Source organism: Octopus bimaculoides, chromosome 14 (genome assembly GCF_046866305.1).
Source record: "Octopus bimaculoides isolate indiv1 chromosome 14, ASM4686630v1, whole genome shotgun sequence".
NCBI classification, from domain to species: domain Eukaryota; kingdom Metazoa; phylum Mollusca; class Cephalopoda; order Octopoda; family Octopodidae; genus Octopus; species Octopus bimaculoides.
In genome coordinates this window covers 25,977,668-25,995,694 of record NC_142941.1, presented here as the reverse complement: position 1 = coordinate 25,995,694, position 18,027 = coordinate 25,977,668, and the positions used below count along the sequence as shown (strand labels likewise).

Genomic DNA, 18,027 nt, shown 5'->3' with positions numbered 1-18,027 from the left:
TTTATTTTCTAGATATGGTCAGCTGATGTTGATTTGTTCCTTTTAGCTATGTATCTGAAGGACAACTATAGTTGTAAGATCTTTTCTTGAATGTCCCTTCACACATGTCTTTGAAGCCTTTTTTTATCAGTCATCTGGTTCAACATGGTTGAAGTGACTTCAGTTTTGCACTCTACTGATTTTATGCTGCATGTTTGACCTAACAGACAAGTTTCAACATTCCTGCATGAATATAGGATGGTCTGCCTATTTGGTTCTATTGAGGTGTTTGCTTTCACATTGGGACTATGGACTGTAACTGTAGCTTATCACCATAAAACACCTTTTGAAGATTTTTCTGGATGTATGATTATCATGAAAATGTTCATCTAGTAGGAACTTTTTTTTACTACATTAGTCCACAGACAGAGAGAAAGTAGAAGTAAAGCATAATATATTTCTCGGTTTATCTGGAATTGTGATTGCACAGAGTGTGTGAGATCCTTTCCTTGAAGCCATCATATAACAAGTCCTTATTAAAATAAACAATTACTCTATTGAAAACTTTCCATCTACCAAATCCACTCACAAGATTTTGATCAGCCTGAGTCTATAGTAGAAGAAATTGCCCAAGGTGCCAGGCTGTAGGACTGAATCTGGAACCATATAGTTGGGAAGCAAACTGCTTACAACACAGCCATCCTCGCACTTATGTAAGATTTTTAGGTACAATGTTGGGCGGCAAGACATTTGGTTTATGAAAGTTTGTAGATAATGGACTCAATCTTGAGAAGTGTCTAGAAAGTTATAGTTGGCTAACCATAATCTTAAGTTATATGCTATTAGAGACAGCTGTGAGATTTTTTTCACAAAGAGTGTCTAGAATGTGGCTGTTTGATATTACTATTCCATCATCACAATAAAGTCTAATATTGGTATTAGGCGCACATAGCAGAGATGTAAACAGACCCCGTCCCACCTTTAAAAACTTTTTTTTTTTTACGGAATCCCACGTTTTCAGCTATGGAGATTCCAATTCTGAAAAAAATTTTCAAATATCGCAACTTCAAAATTTCAATTTCCCACTATCCATTTCTTCGTTTTTCACTTTTTCCGGAAATTGCTTTTGTGAGATATGTAGAAAAATACAGAGATTAATGATTCTGAAAAAAATTGTTTGTAAAATTTCAATTTAAGAAAAAAAAAATTACCCTCCTCTCCCAATTCTATGGCCTTGGCCTTCAAACAGGCTATCCACATGCTCGAAATAACACAAAACTGCGATAACATAATGAAAGAAATATGTAATCAATCTACTCACCTTTCTACAAAGATTTCTTTCTGCGTAATTTCCCACAGTAATATGACAAAGTGAAATTAACATGTTCATTTTTTTTTTGTTTTTGTTTTGAAAGTTACAAAAAAATATGAGTGCAGAAATAACAGCAAATTCTTGAAAAAAAAAAAGTAAAAATAGCAAAGAAATACTGTGACAAAGTGAAATTAAAGTTCTCCACCATGTGTGCCGGTGGAGTTTAATGGGGATAAACTTTGGCAATGTGTTTGAGAAATGTATAGAAATTCTGGAAATTTTTCTTAGCTGTAAGTCCATACATTTCTCAATACACAGATTCGTCAATGTGGGTCCATTTCATATCACCCAATGATTGAGTGACATACTTCAACCATCCTTTGATTCAAGACCAATAGGCCTCGATGTGGTTTGTGCAAGTGCCCGTTTCAGGGTCAATGAATCATTTGGCCAACACAAAAGCTTCATTTCCTCAGACCATTTACATATAGCTTACATAATTATTGAAACTTTGAAGTTGCGATTTTTGAAAATATTTTTTCAGAATTGGAATCTCCATAGCCAAAAATGTGGGATTCCATAAAAAAAAATGTTCTTAAAGGCAGGGAGGGGTCCATTTACGTCTCCACCATGTGTGCTGGTCTACCAATTTAGATCCAGTGTGACTTGTTATCAAAGAGTAGGGTTTTACAAGCAAGCCTGATTATCTCTATATCTGATTTATCAATGCCAATATATATGTGCTGACAAAATTGATAGCTTTGACCAGTGGTGGTCTTGAGCTAGAAGGGTAGAAATGTACAGTATCAAACTGCATGAATCTGGCTCTAGATTTAGCCTCCTAATGTTGCTGAACCAGTTAATAACTGTAATACAGTTGGCCTACTGTTAGACCTCAGTTATCTTGCTAATCATGTTGTTTAGATTTCTCAGTATCTTTTTACTTATTAATACTATCTTTGTCTTTGTTTATTCATGTACATGTGGGTTTATTTGTGAAGTCTGGTTCGTGATCTTTTGAAGTTATGAAAGCTTTTGTTTGGCTTAGTATTTAGTTTCTTTAGATGTTATAGTAAATTCTGTTGCTAGTTCTTTTTTTTTCCCTCTCCAATTTCTCTCAGTTTCTGGTTAGCTTCTCTCTTTTTTGTAGACAATAATGAAAAAACAGTATATGATAATACCTTCCTTTACGGGGACCGGCTTTATGAAAACCCGGATTTAGGAGTTTTATTTTTCAAGCACAATATCCAAATTTTGAATGAAGTGCACAAGTTTCTGCTACTATAACAAATGCTTCAGCATGTTACCAAAAAATGCTTCTTCTAAGAAAAAAGCTTCTAAGCAAACAACTCTAGATTTGTTTTTTAAAAAGAAATCTACAAGTCCGTCTACAAGTGCTTGTGAATCAGTGATCACATCTACAAGTGATGGTGTGTATGAGTCTAGTGCAAGTGAAAGTGATTCAGAAAATGATTATAATGTTTTTTATAAATGACTTTGACATTCTTTTAATTTTCATAAAATATTCTTTACATTCCACTATTGTTTTATTGTCATTTATTTACGAGTATTATAAATATTGCTACTATGGGAAATTATTGCTCTGCTTTAAGAGTTTTTCGCTGCACAAACGGTCTCCAGTAACAAGTTAACTCATTTATCAAGGCATTACTGTATACTGGAATACTATAGTTATTAAAATTCCCCATTTACAAACCATATCTTTCAAAAATTAGTATGTAGTTTTGAATATCATGGAAAGTAGAAAATAATCTATTCTTTATTGATATTTATTAATTACTTAGGTACTATGCACTACAAATAGAACTTAATTTTTATAGTATTTGAAATAAATAAACATGAATTATTTGCAAGCATGGCTGTGTGGTTGACAAATACACTTCCCAATCATGTGAACTCATTCAGTTCCACTGCAATTGGGGTGTCTTCTACTCCAGCCCCAGACTAACCAAAGCCTTGTGAATGAATTTCATAGGCAGAGACAGAAAGAAACCCATGTGCATGAGTGTGTGTGTGTGTGTGTGTATTATCATCATTTAATGTCCGTTTTCTATATATCATCATCATCATCATCATCATCATCATCATCAAACATCTGTGTTCCTTGCTGGCATGGATTGGACTGTTTGACAGAATCTGGCAGGTCCGAGAACTGCATGATACTCCAATGGCACAAATTAAACAATTACCTAATGTACACGTTCTTGCCAACAAAAAAAAAGAACATAAATGAAACAAACACACCCACATGCACAAGACTTCTTTCAAACATAATAACTAAGACATACAAGAAAACCAACATAAATACTGAAGTTAAAGTGTTAGCCCCTCTTCTAAATATAGAGAATCATGTGGACTGCCTTGCTATGCCCCACCCCTTTATCATGCTTAAGAATCATAAGCCCAACTTCCTTTCTAGTCCTAAATGCTGATTAACCCCTCTAAGAGCAAAATAGACATTGTAAGTAAGCATATACCCAACAATAAGTGCATTTGTAGTTCTATCAGGGATGTTAGTGTAGCATATTTCAGTGGGAGGGGATAATTGAAATTTTTAGATAACAAACAAACAAGTTAAAGCTGGTTCACTTGTGTTTACTTATGTTTTTTTTTTAAACCCATTTGTTTTGTATGTCATCGAAGTATTTTATCTCTGAAAGGCTATATAATAAATCAAAAGACGACTGTCTATTAAAATAATAAAATAAAAGATATTGTTATCATTCAAATTGAAGAATTATTATTAGAATTTATGACATCAACACTATCATCACCAACATCAATAAAACCTATAAAGCAAGCAAGTAGCATTTCATTTAACATTGTCTTTTTTTTTTTTTTAAGTATCCAAGGTGGAATTATCTAGAATCAGATCTGAAAGTACATGTTAATGGAGAACAGTTGAGAGGGTGGGATAAAAATGAGAGAGAGAGAGAGACACTATGTAGTTGTAATCTATTAAGACTTTTTTCTTCAAGGGACTGAAGAATATGCAAATGAACCTTCAATCTACTTGATTTGCTGATCATAAATGCTCAACTTTGTCTGGAGACAAATTTGTACAGCTTGATGTAGGTTTAAGAATTGTAATGACCTTATGACATCTTTTTGTCAGGGAGATCAATATTTATTACAAGACTTCTGTCAATTTCTAATAAGTTTGAGTACAGTAATAAATATGAAGTTTAACCACACGAACACATGCTGTCATCTTAAACAACAACAATGACATATTGGATAAAATACTTTGAGTATACAATTACAAAAAGATTAGATAGATGTGCATTGACCATACATATATCTCCTCAGTCATAGCTGGCTTGGGGATAAGCAAAAACTAATATCACACTCTTTCTCATGGATACATAATATATGTCAGTATTATGTGCTTGACATAGGTGTGTAAGTGTGTGGTGAATTCAGAGTTACAGAGTTGATTCAGTAGGATTGTAGCACAGCAATAATTGTCTTGTTCTGTGGCATTGAGAATAAAGCAGCCTGCAAGTCCAGTATGATATCCTAGATTTCTATTCTTCAGTATCAAAATCCCTCCTTCTGAAGGCTTTAGACTTTGGTAGGCAATTCACTAAAATCAGTGACATGGATATCAGAATCTTCACAAATGCTAAAAATTCAATATTCGTTCATGCTTGGGAAAGAGGGAAGGTGACCTACTGTTCAATGTATCTATGGGGAGCTGCAGCAGTGCTGAGATTGTTGACCTCATTGAGTTATTTATCCTGGATACCCTAAAGAAGAGCACACACACATCCCCATAGCTTGGCCCTCTATAGGGATGATGGATTGACAATCACAAGCCATAGGAACAGCCACACCTTGAACAAGTTCAAGAAGGATTTGTTAATCTTCAAAGAATTCAGCCTACAGTTACAACCAATTTGACAATAAGGAAACTGTTAACATCCATTGAAACTCGAACCACTATCACTACCCCACAGCTGTAATTAAAAACCTAGTCACAGACATAAGTAGAAAAATATCTAAAGTATCAGTGAACAGATTTTCAACAGGGCCACCCACCATCCCCGAACCTGAAGGGAGTTCGAAAGAGTAAAATAATCCTACATCCCTCTAGAATTCACAAATATTATAGATTCTTCGACCCACACAATGTTATGGTCAGTTACTCTCAGTTAGACAACATTGCAACAAATATCACAGTATATACAAACACACATAGTCTCCGATTCAAACCCCATCTTGTAACTTCTGAAGTCCTACCAACTACCCCTTGGGAGAATCCTGCATTTCAAAGGCTGTAGTTTATACAGTCACCCTCACACCATCCAATGGCAACACAAGACACTGTAGTATAATGGCCAATATTTTAAAGGAAGGTATACACAGCATAAGCACTCCTACAGAGGTAGGGATAGAGTAAATTCCACCTCCCTGTACTGCTTCATCAGAATGACTTCCCCAACATCAAATGAGATATCATTGATACCTGTTATTCACTTGGAACTTGCAATTGCCAATTTTCTCTCCATAAGAAATTACACACTCTATCAACGTGCAGTATCCATCAACAGGAAGAATGAACTATCATACTATTGCCACTAGAAGTATACCTTATTAATGAACTTCAAGCCATTGGCAGCTAACAGTTCAGATGTACCACCCTAGGCCTGACTACCCCACATCCAAGAACAGATATTTAATCCCTGTCATTCATACAGACTACAGACCTTACCTATGTCAATCACCTCATTTTAACCTAACACCGTCAAATCTGGTTTCTCCCATGTAAAGACTGCTGCCACTATACTCCACTAACCTGTGACAACACCCCCACCCGACCCTGTATGTTACCAAATTCAATGAACTTGTGGCCATAAGTATGTATGTGGATGTATGAATTGCAGGTCTGTTAAACGAATTCAAAATGAATAATAATAAATGAAGTCAGAGACAAATTGCAATAGACCACAAGGAAACATTTATTTCAACTTCAGAAATTTGATAAAGCAAACTGGTAAGTCATTTCAATTGTCATCATCATCAAAACATTATATACATTTAAATGTTCATCAAAATGTAGAATAGATGTTAAAGAAAAACCTGAAATACAGTATCATAACAATTCTAGTTACTTCTATTCAAAGGTTGGTAGAACACTAAGCATAATGTCAAGGATTCTGGTTTGAAATCTGTTCGAACTGAAAACTGCAAATTGAAATCAAAATTGTTTTTACGTCAAGGCCCTAGGTCACTCATAGCAAAACTCTCCTCCCTCAAGAACTTAGCGGGTCAGAACTTCTGATTTTATAACTGACAAACAGATTCTAGGCTAGTGCATCATGTTAAAGATGTGGGTAGTTCAAGTAAAACTAAATGGATCTGACCATCATGTGGTGAACCAAAATGTGTAGTTAAAAGTGAAAAGCTACAATGTGGCAGCTAAAGTTCAAGAGCACTCATGCTATCACTACAAACTAATGAACTAATGTTGCTGAATACTGCAACTTGATGCCAAAGGGACAACAATTCCCCACCAACATCCTGGCTGAGCACATTAGCCTTGTATATTTATGTATGTGTGTTCATGTCTTCTTGTCTTATTGTTTGATCACTCATATGGCAATCAGACAGCTTATCTTCAAGATTGAAGAAGGCTATTATTTCCATCCATAAGAAAGGTGACAGCAAGTAATGCAAAAACTACCAGGGTATTAACATACTCTCCATTGGTGGGAAGGTCTTTATGAAGATCATTCAGGTGCTGCTTCAAAAGTATAATGAGTAGAGCAGCAGATAAGAACAAGCTGGTTTCCAACCTGGGTGCAAATGTTGTGACCACATCTTTGCCCTTCATCAGCTGATGGAAGAACAAATACCCTGTGAGCAGTGGACAGTGTTTGTATTCATCAACTTAAAATCCACCTTTGACTGCATCAACTAAACCACCCTGTGGAGATCGTTGGAAATTGAGCAAGTGCTTTAGAAGATCATTGCACTCTTACATTTGGCCTATGTTGATTCAACCAGCCTGGTCCAGATCAGAGACACCTTGTCTGAGGAGTTCGCCATCAGGACAGGCATTCAACAAGAAGATGTGGCCTCCCCTCTCCTGTTTAATGTTATCATTGATGTCATTGTGCAGCAGGATTTTGATGTACAAAGAGGTGACGCCAACAGATCTGTGACCAACCTCATGTTCACCAAGGCCCCATAACCATCTCTAGAATCACTAGACTAGACTAGACTAGTTTCACCTGTTTTGTAAGTATCATTAGTAGTAACTACTCAATCAATGGTTTGGCTAATTTCATCTGCCAGTTTATATATTTTTGCCATAAAAATTTATGACTGATTTAGCAAAATGCTAGTGTGTATATTAAAAATTAATATAAACAGCAGACAGTTATCTCCCTTGTCAGTGTACATATGTGTGTGTGTGTATACATACACAAGTAAGTACATAAATGCAAAACAAGGTGGAAAAAAAAATAGTACTCGAATACCAATGGTGGAATAATATGCTTTTTTTTATGAAAGTGTGTATGTATTTTGTACATGTGTATATAGTTATTCATAAACTTGTTATTGAATTTTTCAACCTAGGAACTTCTTTAACACATGGGGGTTTTTTTTAATTCATAAAAACAAACTTACGCCTCTATTTATTAATTATTAATTAATATCTTCTGGAAATGCATTTCCCCTTTGGCAAGACTTCTGTCCCTCCCCCCAAAAAAACCACCCTTTAAAAATCTTTTTTTTTTCGACACCCCTTTTCAGCTACAGGGAATACAAATCTTCAAAAAAATTGGCAAAAATCGACATTTCTAAATTACCACTCCTCCACCCCCATTTCCTTCATTTTTAACTTTTTTCAGAATTTTTTTCTTTCAAAATATGCAAAAAAAATACAGAGATTATGATTCTGAAAAAAAATTTCCAAAAACTTTTGTAAAATTTTTTTTAAGAATTTTTTTTTTTTTTTTCTAAATATGCAGAAAAATACGGACAATGTGATTCAGACAAAAATTTCAAAACATTTCTGTACTTAAAATTTTAGGGTTAGTGTTGGGGAAAAAGTCAAAATTGAAGAAGTTGGGGGAGGAAGTGGGGTGGAATTTCACAATGCCGATTTTTGGCAATTTTCTGGAACCTCCGTATCTGAAAACGGGGATTTTTGGCAAAAAAAATTTTTTAATAGACAAATTTGGGAGAAAATGGGTGGGGGACGGGTGGAAGTCTTTCCACTCCTTTCTTCACTCAAGGTTTTTTTGATATTATATAATATATTTATATTTTACTGTTTAATTAATACACCCCCAACCAGACCATCCGTTAGTGAATACAACTCTCTTTATGTTTGGGAAATAAGTTAACGAATAAAATCATATATTACATGTTCCATAACAATTTTATTCCAGTCTTGATCACAATTGTCCAACAAACAGAAGCAGGAAACTCAGAGTAACAGTTTTTTGTGATTTTTTTTTTTTGCAGCTTTAATAAAAAAAGAGTATATATATATATATATATATATATATATATATATATATATATGTGTGTGTGTGTGTGTGTGTGTGTGTGTGTGTATAATACGTCAAGAAATAACTGTTGTTTCTTTCAAAAGAGACAAAGAGTTAAAAGGAGTGCAAAAAAGAAGTGCTCAAATAGATGAGACAAGGATAATTAAACATTGGTCAATATAAATAAATATTACCATGGCTTTCATAATATATAAATCAAAATGTAAAATATATAAGACATACAAATACAGAAAACCACTAAAGGTAAAAAATATACATATATGCGAGAAAAACACGTATAGGAATGTCCCATCAAAAGACGACTAAAAATTTATAAAATACTTAAAATACTAAAAATATGTCATGCTGAAAAAGTTGAGAAAGCAGGTAAACAAATAAAGAATAAATCGACTAAAAAAACTATTTTTACTTCATTCACACCAAAAGGTAATAATCCATAAGTAAAATATTTCGAATCCAAAAATATGTCCACACACCAACCCAAGTATTTCTCTGTCCCTGCTTATTTGTACACACATTGTTGGATGGCTGTATGTCATGGTAACATGTAACCCAGTACAACCTGTTGCATGGTCAAAACTTTTGAAAAACATATATATGTATGTATATATATATATATATATATATATATATATATAGTTTTAGGGAAAAAAACCAAGTTTCAAGAACTCATTGATGAAAATCCACTATCACATATAGAAAAATTAATAACTAAAAGCACAATAAATGATTATAATATAAAACAAAGTAAATATCATAAGATAAAGATAATATTTTCTTTATCTTATGATATTTACTTTGTTTTATGCATATCTATCATAACTACACCACCACCATTAATAGCTCTTTTCTTTCTGTTGATCATTCACCAGGCTATCATCGATGGTATAGCTGAGAAAGGAGCTCAGTACACAGAGCAAGAGTACATCCAGTTGTTCCAGTTACAGCACCGCAGCCAGCCAGGTGCAGCCATGTCTACATCACAGGACCAACTTGAAGCCAGACTACAGAGGTTGCACACTGTAATGCAGAATGTATCACATTCTGCTGCAGACAATAGCACTAATTGCACTAATATTGAGAACCATGCAAGAATGCCCTAATGCTTATATACATGCAGACATACAAATATATATTCAAATATCCAAAACAAACTCCCACACACACACACGTGCATGTGCAACTGGACAAATGTTGTGCTGATGATGGCTACTAAGCCTGGGACACATGTCTACAACTGTTCTCTAGATGATAATCCTGCCCTTTTTCTTGCATGTCAACTTATGAGATTTTGAATTTTGCAATTATTTCCCCTCCTCAAGTGGAGCTGGTCTTATTTCCCAACCTTTTTCTGACTCCCACCCGCTTGGTTCCACTTTTCTCCTCCCCTCCCCACATCACACCACCACAAACATATCTCTTTCTACTTCAAATTTAAAACAACTGTATTTCACAAATAAAACTTCATCCAGTTAACCCATTATTTTGCTGTTTTTTACAATATAAAGGAGTAAATTTACATCTCACCAGTAACTACATTATTTTCATATTTTTAATGTGATAGACATACTTTGTGCTGGAATATCAGCTTCTTGACATCAAGCTGAATGGAACTATGAGGTAAGTTGTCAGAAATGTCCTTTTGCAACCCAAAATCATGATATGGTTCTTTTTAACTTTGACCACAGCTCAGTATCATTTTAAATTGATGTCAGTTCTTCCTCCACTATTCGTTTCCTCATTACTGATATCTAGAAATCACCCAGACTGGTATGTCTCATCCAGATGTGAACAATATACTTGAAGGTCATCTTCTGGTATACACTTTACTTTCTCCAGTTCAGAGAGGCTTGGAAACTGGAAGAACTCATAACAGCTGATGTTGCATTTGAATAACTGTAACTTGGACAGAAACATGGAGAGGGCTGATTTTACTTTGTTATGGTTTAACTTCTTTTCCTTGCTGCTGCAGATTAACTTCATTGAACTTTGTGAATATATCTGCCATATAAACAATATCATACTTGATGTCTTTTAGTTCATCACAAAGAACAGAATTAGAGTTTCACAAGAATTCAGCAACTGATTTAAAAAGGGAAAGAAAACTTTCAGGCAATTTCTCTTTGACAGCCATTGAACTTCTGTGTGCAGCAACAAATATTCAAAATCTTCATCATGCTCAATGCAGAGCTGTTGTTGAAAGAGTGGAGAATTGAAAGCATGTGCCTTAATTTTATTTACTGTTGTGATAAGTGCTCATCGATTTGTTAAATCTAATCTTTGATGAAGCAAACATAAGCAAGAAACAACCTTTTATCACTTGGCAAAGAGAACTCCTCTAAGTGTAACCTGCACAATACATTCCACTTTTTGAAACACTTGTAATACACATTCTTTGAGAAAAAAATTTCATACTTCCACCTCTTCATTTTATTTTTCATGGTTAAAATCTATTTTTAAAAAAGCTGAAATTCTGATTTATGCATCAAAATGTGAAATACTACATGACAAAAAATGACAATAAAGAAAAAAATCGAAGTGGCTTGTGTTCCAAAGATACAATGAGGGAATAGGTAGATTTATGTAAAAAATATGCTTTGAAACATTTTATTCTAAAGGAAGTCCACCCACAAGTGTTTTAAAATGTGGGATACCTATATAAGGTGGGAAAATGGCACCAAAAAAAAAAATGAGAAATTTACATATGACAGCTATTCTGAAAGTTCAATAACAGGCTCGTCACCAGACTTTTGTGCTTGAAAGTGCTTCAGAATATTCTGGGTAGGCATTAATTTGTAATAATGCTGAAGTGGAGTTTTCGAATAAGTGTACCACTAAAGTTTTACAACAGTTTCATCAATTTTGTTTTAAGGATTGATTACAAACCAGTAAAAAAAAGGTTTTTCAAAATTTCAATTTATTTTAAGCCTCTCCTCCCTTCCTTCTCTTCATTCTACTCCTCCCCCCTTGTATGCAACTGGCTGTAACTTTTTCATTTTTGACTTTTTACAAATATTCTTTCAGGATTGTTTTAAACATTGGAGATGTTGATTACACAAAATTGCTTTCCATTTTTGCATCCTTGATTCTCCTGTGTTTCAAAAAGATGTATAGCTTAAGATTATGCTTTAGAGTTATGGTATAGGTTTAAGGATAGACTTAGGATTTATGATTAGAATTTAGGGTTAAATGAAGAAGTGTACTCCTTTTACAGTACCTTACCTGTTTAAGACAGAAGTATAAACAAATTGGTAAAAAGAATATTAACTCTGACAATTCTAAAACATAGCATATTCAATTTTTATTATTGCAGATTATTTTATCAAATTTAACAATTTTAATATTTTAATCAACATATCAACAAACTATTAGGTCTGGCCTATATTCAAACGAAATGTATTACAACTTCTGATATTTGATCCAATACTGGAAATTTATGAAATTTATAATTGAGTAACTAATAAAAATATAAGTTACCAAAAATTTAATAAAATAATTATAATCTTGACTAACCCAAACTTTTCAGTGTTCAATTTTTTTTGTGTACCTATCCATGAATGCAAGTATAAGTTTATGGTTAGGGTTAAGCTTAGTGTTTCAGTAAGGGTTAGTATTAGGGTTGGGGTTAGGTTTAGGGTTGATGCTAGGTCTAGTATTGGGTTGTGTTAGAGTCAGGATTAGAGTTGAGTTTACAGTTTCAGATAGGATAGGGTTAGTATGAGGGTTTGAGTTAGGGGTAAAGTTAGGGTTTAGGTTAGGGTTAGTGTTAGGGGTAGTATTGCAGATGGGGTTAGGGTTAATGTTTAGGGTTGGTTTAGGGATAGGTTTAAGATGAGGCTTAGGTTGAGGGTTAACAATAGAGGTAGGGGTGGTCTTAGGGTTATGGTTAGAGATAGGGTAAGGGTCTGGGTTATGGTTGGGGTTAAGGACAGCATTTTAATTAGATATGGGGTTGGGGTTCATGTTAGAATTGGGAGTTTGTGTTGGAGTTGGTGTTAGGCATGGGGTTAATGTTATCTTTGGGGTTAGGGTTAAGTTTATTATTGGCTATTGTTTTAGGGTTAAAGATTGCTTTGATGTTAGATTGAGGAATATAAATAGTTCAGGTTAGGGTTAAAATTAGGTTTAGGTTAGGTTTACAGTTAGAGTTATGGTTTGTGGTAGTTTTAAGTTTGGGTTTAGAGTTACAGTTGGTTAGATTTAGGGCAGGGTTACATTTAGGCTTAGGTTTAGTGTTAAGGTTAGGATTAGGGTCAGTTTTAGTGTTTATGGTTAGAGATATGGTTCTTGTTACTGTTAGGTCTCAGGTTAATATTATAGTAAGAGTTAGGCTTAAGTTTAGGGTTATTGTTTATGTTCAGTTTATAGTTAGGGTTAGATTTAACTTTGTAGCTAGGTTTAGGTTTAGATGGATGGTTTGGGTTTGCATTAGGTTTAAGTTTGCAGTTATATTTATTGTTTGGGTTATTGTTATGATTAGGGTTATGTTTAACGTTAGGCTTATGGTTAGGTTTCAGGTTAGAACTGGGTTAGGTTGAGGATAGATAGGGGTTAGTGTTAGGGTTAGATTTAGATTTATGGTTAGGATTAAGTTTATGATTAGGGTTAGATTTAGGATTAGTGTTAGGTTTATGAATAGTGGTAGGGATAGGTTTAGGGTTTATGTTAGGTTTATATCTAGGGCTAGCATGCTGGTTAACTTTAGGATTAAGTTCAGCTTTATGATTAGGGTTACAGTTATACTGAGGGTTAATGTTAGTTGCAGTGTTAGGGTTAGTTTTATGATTTGTGTTAGGGTTAGGGTTAGTTTTAAGTTTAGGGTGAGGTTTAGGTTAGGGTTAGCATTAAGCTTATATTTGGTTTTCAGGTTAGTGTTAGGATTAGGTTATGGTAGGTGTTAGGGTTAGGGTTACATTAAGGGTTCAGGTTAGAGTTAGGGTTGTAGTTAGGTATAGGTTTAGGGTTTGGTTTAGTATTATGGGTAGTAGTAGCATTATGATGACGACGGTTAAGGTTAGGGTTGGGTTAGTGTTACATCAAGGATTAGGGTTAGCCTTAGGGTGTGGGTTAGGGTTACAGTTAGGTTTGAGGTTTGGCTTAGGGTAATGGTTAGTATTGGGGTTAGGTTTAGGGGCAGGGCTTGGGATAGGGTTAGTGTTATATTTAATTTTAGGATTAGGTTGCAGTTTATGGTTAGGTTTAGCTTTGGAATTAGCGTTATGGTTAGGGTGATGTTTAGGCTTGGGGATAGTGTTAAGGTCAGTTGTAGGGGTTAGTGTTGCATATAAAGTTAAATTTAGGTTTATGATTAGCTTTAGGTTTAGGTTTAGTGGTAGTGTTATGCTCAGAATTAGCATTACATTTAGGATTAGGGTTAGGGTAAATGTGAAGACTAGGTTTAGGCTTCGAGTTTGGTTTGGGTTAGCATTACTGTTGGGTATAGGACTAGGTTTAGATTTATGGTTAGGGTTTGGGTGTGGCTTAGATTTAATGTTGGGACTCATGTTAGGATTAGTTGGAATGAAGATTTACATTAGGGTTAAGTTTAGGTTGAGTTTTAGTTTTAGAGTGAGGGTTAGTATCAGCTTTACTGTTAGGTTTATTTTTGGGCGTCAACAACTGCGGTAGATAGCCACTTGAGTACTTGAAAGCGTCCCTTCCATCGTTCAAATAAGTCTTGGTCGTCCCAAAGATCGGCAGATTTGTGTGTATTAGTTACTCTGAAATGGAGATCAAAGACTTCCTTTGTCGTAATGTAGGATTGTTTTAATTTAATTTTAGGGTTAGTTTGACTTAGTACTAAGGTTACAGTTGGAGAAAGGGTTGGTGTTAGGGTAACAGATAAGCTTAGTTCTGGTGTTAGGGTTGGAGTTGGATTTAGGATTAGCATTGGGCTTATGTTTAGAGTTGATATTAGGGTTAGTGTTAGGGTTTAGAACCATAACACTATATGTAAACCTAACCTTAACCCTAATCCTAATACTAAACCTAACACGATCCCTCAGCCTAAGCATAACATTAAACCCAAGCCTATTTCATAAGCTTAAATCTTACCCTAACTCTAAAAATAACCCTAAACTTATGAATTTCCCTCACTGAAATCTCGCCCTAACACAAATCTGAAACCATATGCTACACCTAACTCTAACACTATCCCTAAAGTTACACCAAACTCTCAACATATCTCTAAACCTAACCCTAACAATAACCCTAAATTTAACACGAACCTAACAATAACTCTAATCTCACACTGACACTGACAATTGTACTAACCGTAACGCTAAACCTCATGCTCAAACCTTACCCTAAACCTATCCCTCAAAGTAACTCTGACCCAAACCTTACCCTTACCCTAACCCTAAACAAACTTAACCATCAGCGTAATCCTAAACCTAACCCTAACTCAACACCAACCACAACCGAAAACCCAACTCAAATACCAAACCCTAACACTAACCATAACCCTTGTGCTATACCTATCCATATCATTCCTAACACTGCCTCATTCCCTAATGCTAACCCCAAAACCATACCCAAATGCTACACCAACCATTGGAGAATGCTGTCAAAACCATTCTCCAAGTCCCTGAACACAAGAAGTAGTGTGTTTTTCATGAGCATTTTCTTGAAGAAGGCATGTGCGGAAACCATGTCGATGATACCACGGGTGGGGCAGAAGCTGCACGACAACTCTGGAAGAACTTGCTCAGTGACAACCACTAATCGATCTAGCAGGATCTTGGAGAAGATCTTTCCAGCAATTCTGAGAAGAAAGATGTTGCAATAGTTTCCACAGATTGCCTGGTCAGATCTCTAAAGCCCACAGGAACAGCCTCCATCTCCCAAACGGTTTGAGCAGAGTGAGACTGGAGCTCCAGACATATATTGTCAGGGCCAGGTATTTTCCATGCTTCATGCATTTTAGACTTATGGCAATGTGGTGGAAGTGGCATCCAATGTCAGATCGGATACTAGGGGACATTTCGGGGCGGGTCAACAACTGCGGTAGATAGCCACTTGAGTACTTGAAAGCGTCCCTTCCATCGTTCAAATAAGTCTTGGTCGTCCCAAAGATCGGCAGATTTGTGTGTATTAGTTACTCTGAAATGGAGATCAAAGACTTCCTTTGTTGTAATGTAGAAATACCCAAGGTTCCTGCTGTCCATGAATGACTGTATCGCCAATACTTTTGCTTGCCTGGAAGTTTCCACAACTTCCACAAGATTTGACCTGTCAGAGAGCGACCAATAACATAATAGTCTGTTTTTCTCAGCCTGATGTGCAGTGGGACCTGGGCTGGTAGCTTACTACAACGAGGTGCCGCTGGAGGTGTCACAATATGTTGCGTACCAGATGCGGGGGTCTACAACCGCGGAACGGGAAAAAAGGCGTCCTGCCTTTGAATGTCCCCTCAGTGTAGTACCGCTAGTTAGAGCTGAGAAGGGAAGACAGCGGGACTTAGGGCATGCTTTATGATCTTAATGACGGCATGATAGTGGGTGGAAGTCGATAGAATCCACAGTGGCATTCATGAGGGTCACAGATCTGGAAGCTGAGTACCAGTTGCGAGTAATGGCACCACATTGATCCAAGCTGCGCTGTGAGGCTCAGAGGCAGAGTGGAGACATGCCAGACGGTGATGTTACATTGGACGGTATCTGATTTCTTCTGAGAAGACCGGACACCCACAGAAAAGGAGGTAGACATCAGCGAGATACAGGCCAACTTGGTTCCATGTTGTGCAGGCCGTCTCACGTTCTACAATCGCAGATGGTTCAGTTGTGTTGTGAAGAACACTATTATTGGGGACACGGTAAGAGGTCACCGACAGGAGAAAAGCCAGAGATCGGAGGCCGAGGCTGCCATGTGTAATGGATAAGCTGGCCTGTTACCATCCAGTGTCGTCCAACCGGAAGCTGCATATCACGTTGGCAGCTCCTCCATGAGGGGATATACGTGTTTGTAGCAAGGGCCGCTGTGGAAGGTATACAATATCTTCAGCATGGCGAAGCAGTTCCTCAACAGGAACAATAGCTAACTGGGCGTCGATCGCCCTCAGTCAGTCCATCAATCTTTGAAGCTTGAAGAGCTTAGACCTAAGGGTGGAGCGAATGGCAGGTTGTGGATCGGCGAGCAAGGGAAAAGGACACCCTGGTGAAGTAGTGAACATACATCTGAGACGGTGGACGCAAATTCTTCGTCATACTTGACGTTCATGATTTCCGACTGGGACGAATTTAAGACAAGGGATTTGACGAATCCTCTCGAGCCGAGCAATGTTCACTGACTACACTGACAGCCGCCAAGATATCGCCCTCGATGATTTTGGGGTTTACACAGTCACGTAGGTGTTTTGAGCCGACGTCAGTGGTGGAGGTCAACAGGGATGATAATGGACTGAATGCATGTTCGGAATGCAGCATGGTTCAGAATGCAGCATGTTCGGACATGCCTGCCATTAGTAAAAATATTGAATTCTGAAAATGACTTGAAAGTGCATATTCCCAGAAATTATTCTGAATCTGCTTCACTTTCACTTCTCAGAATGCATAAGGAGAAATATGTTTGCGGGTTATTAACATCACGCCCTGGGGGAATGAATAAAATGACAGAAGAATATCAGCAAATTTATTTAAAAAATTGTTTGATTAAATATTCTTTTTTCCTTTTCTTTTTTCTTACTTCTTTTTTTTCTGTCTTTTTCTTTAAGCCTGTTATAAAATTGAAGCTTAAAGACTGAGGATGTCATTCCATCAACGTGTGGTCGCTGGTTGCTTATACTTTAAATTAAAATTTCTATAACTTTGATTTTTTTATCACCTCTTATTTTGAACTTGACAAATACAGACTTACCGTCGAAATATCGTTCAACAAATAAAATATCTATTACAATCGAATCGCGCTCTTCGTCTTGACTATCTTTGTGCTCTATCATGTCTGTAAGCACAAGAAGACTGCACACGGAGATATGATCAATAGTTTCATTTTGTTGTTGACATACATGACATGTTGGGCTATTGCCGTTCTTTAATATGTTGGCCTGGTAGTTTCTTCAAGGTAGGCATTGATCTTGGGCTTCTATGATAAACCCTTCTGATTTTAAGCTCGAAGACACTAATGGGTAAGGGCTTTGTCAGCATCGGCAGTATTAGCTCTCTTTGGGTATTTGCCATTGAAAGGTTTCTCTCA

General features: G+C 36.1%; 1 protein-coding gene across 4 annotated transcripts in view; it reads left to right on the top strand.

Moving 5' to 3' along the window:
- Positions 1-10,314, top strand: part of LOC106879926 (exocyst complex component 4) — a 321,255-nt gene extending 310,941 nt beyond the window's left edge. For 2 of the 4 annotated variants that reach the window (XR_016244259.1, XR_016244258.1), the window contains 2 exons: positions 6,199-6,308; positions 9,711-10,314. Coding sequence is in view for 2 of the 4 variants with exons in the window: in XM_089362568.1 (XP_089218694.1) it covers positions 9,711-9,941 (231 nt within the window). In the remaining 2 variants the exon portion in view is untranslated. The remainder of the gene's footprint in view (positions 1-6,198; positions 6,309-9,710) is intronic. The other 2 variants (XM_089362568.1, XM_089362567.1) reach the window with 1 other exon arrangement.
- Positions 10,315-18,027: the final 7,713 nt, after the last annotated feature.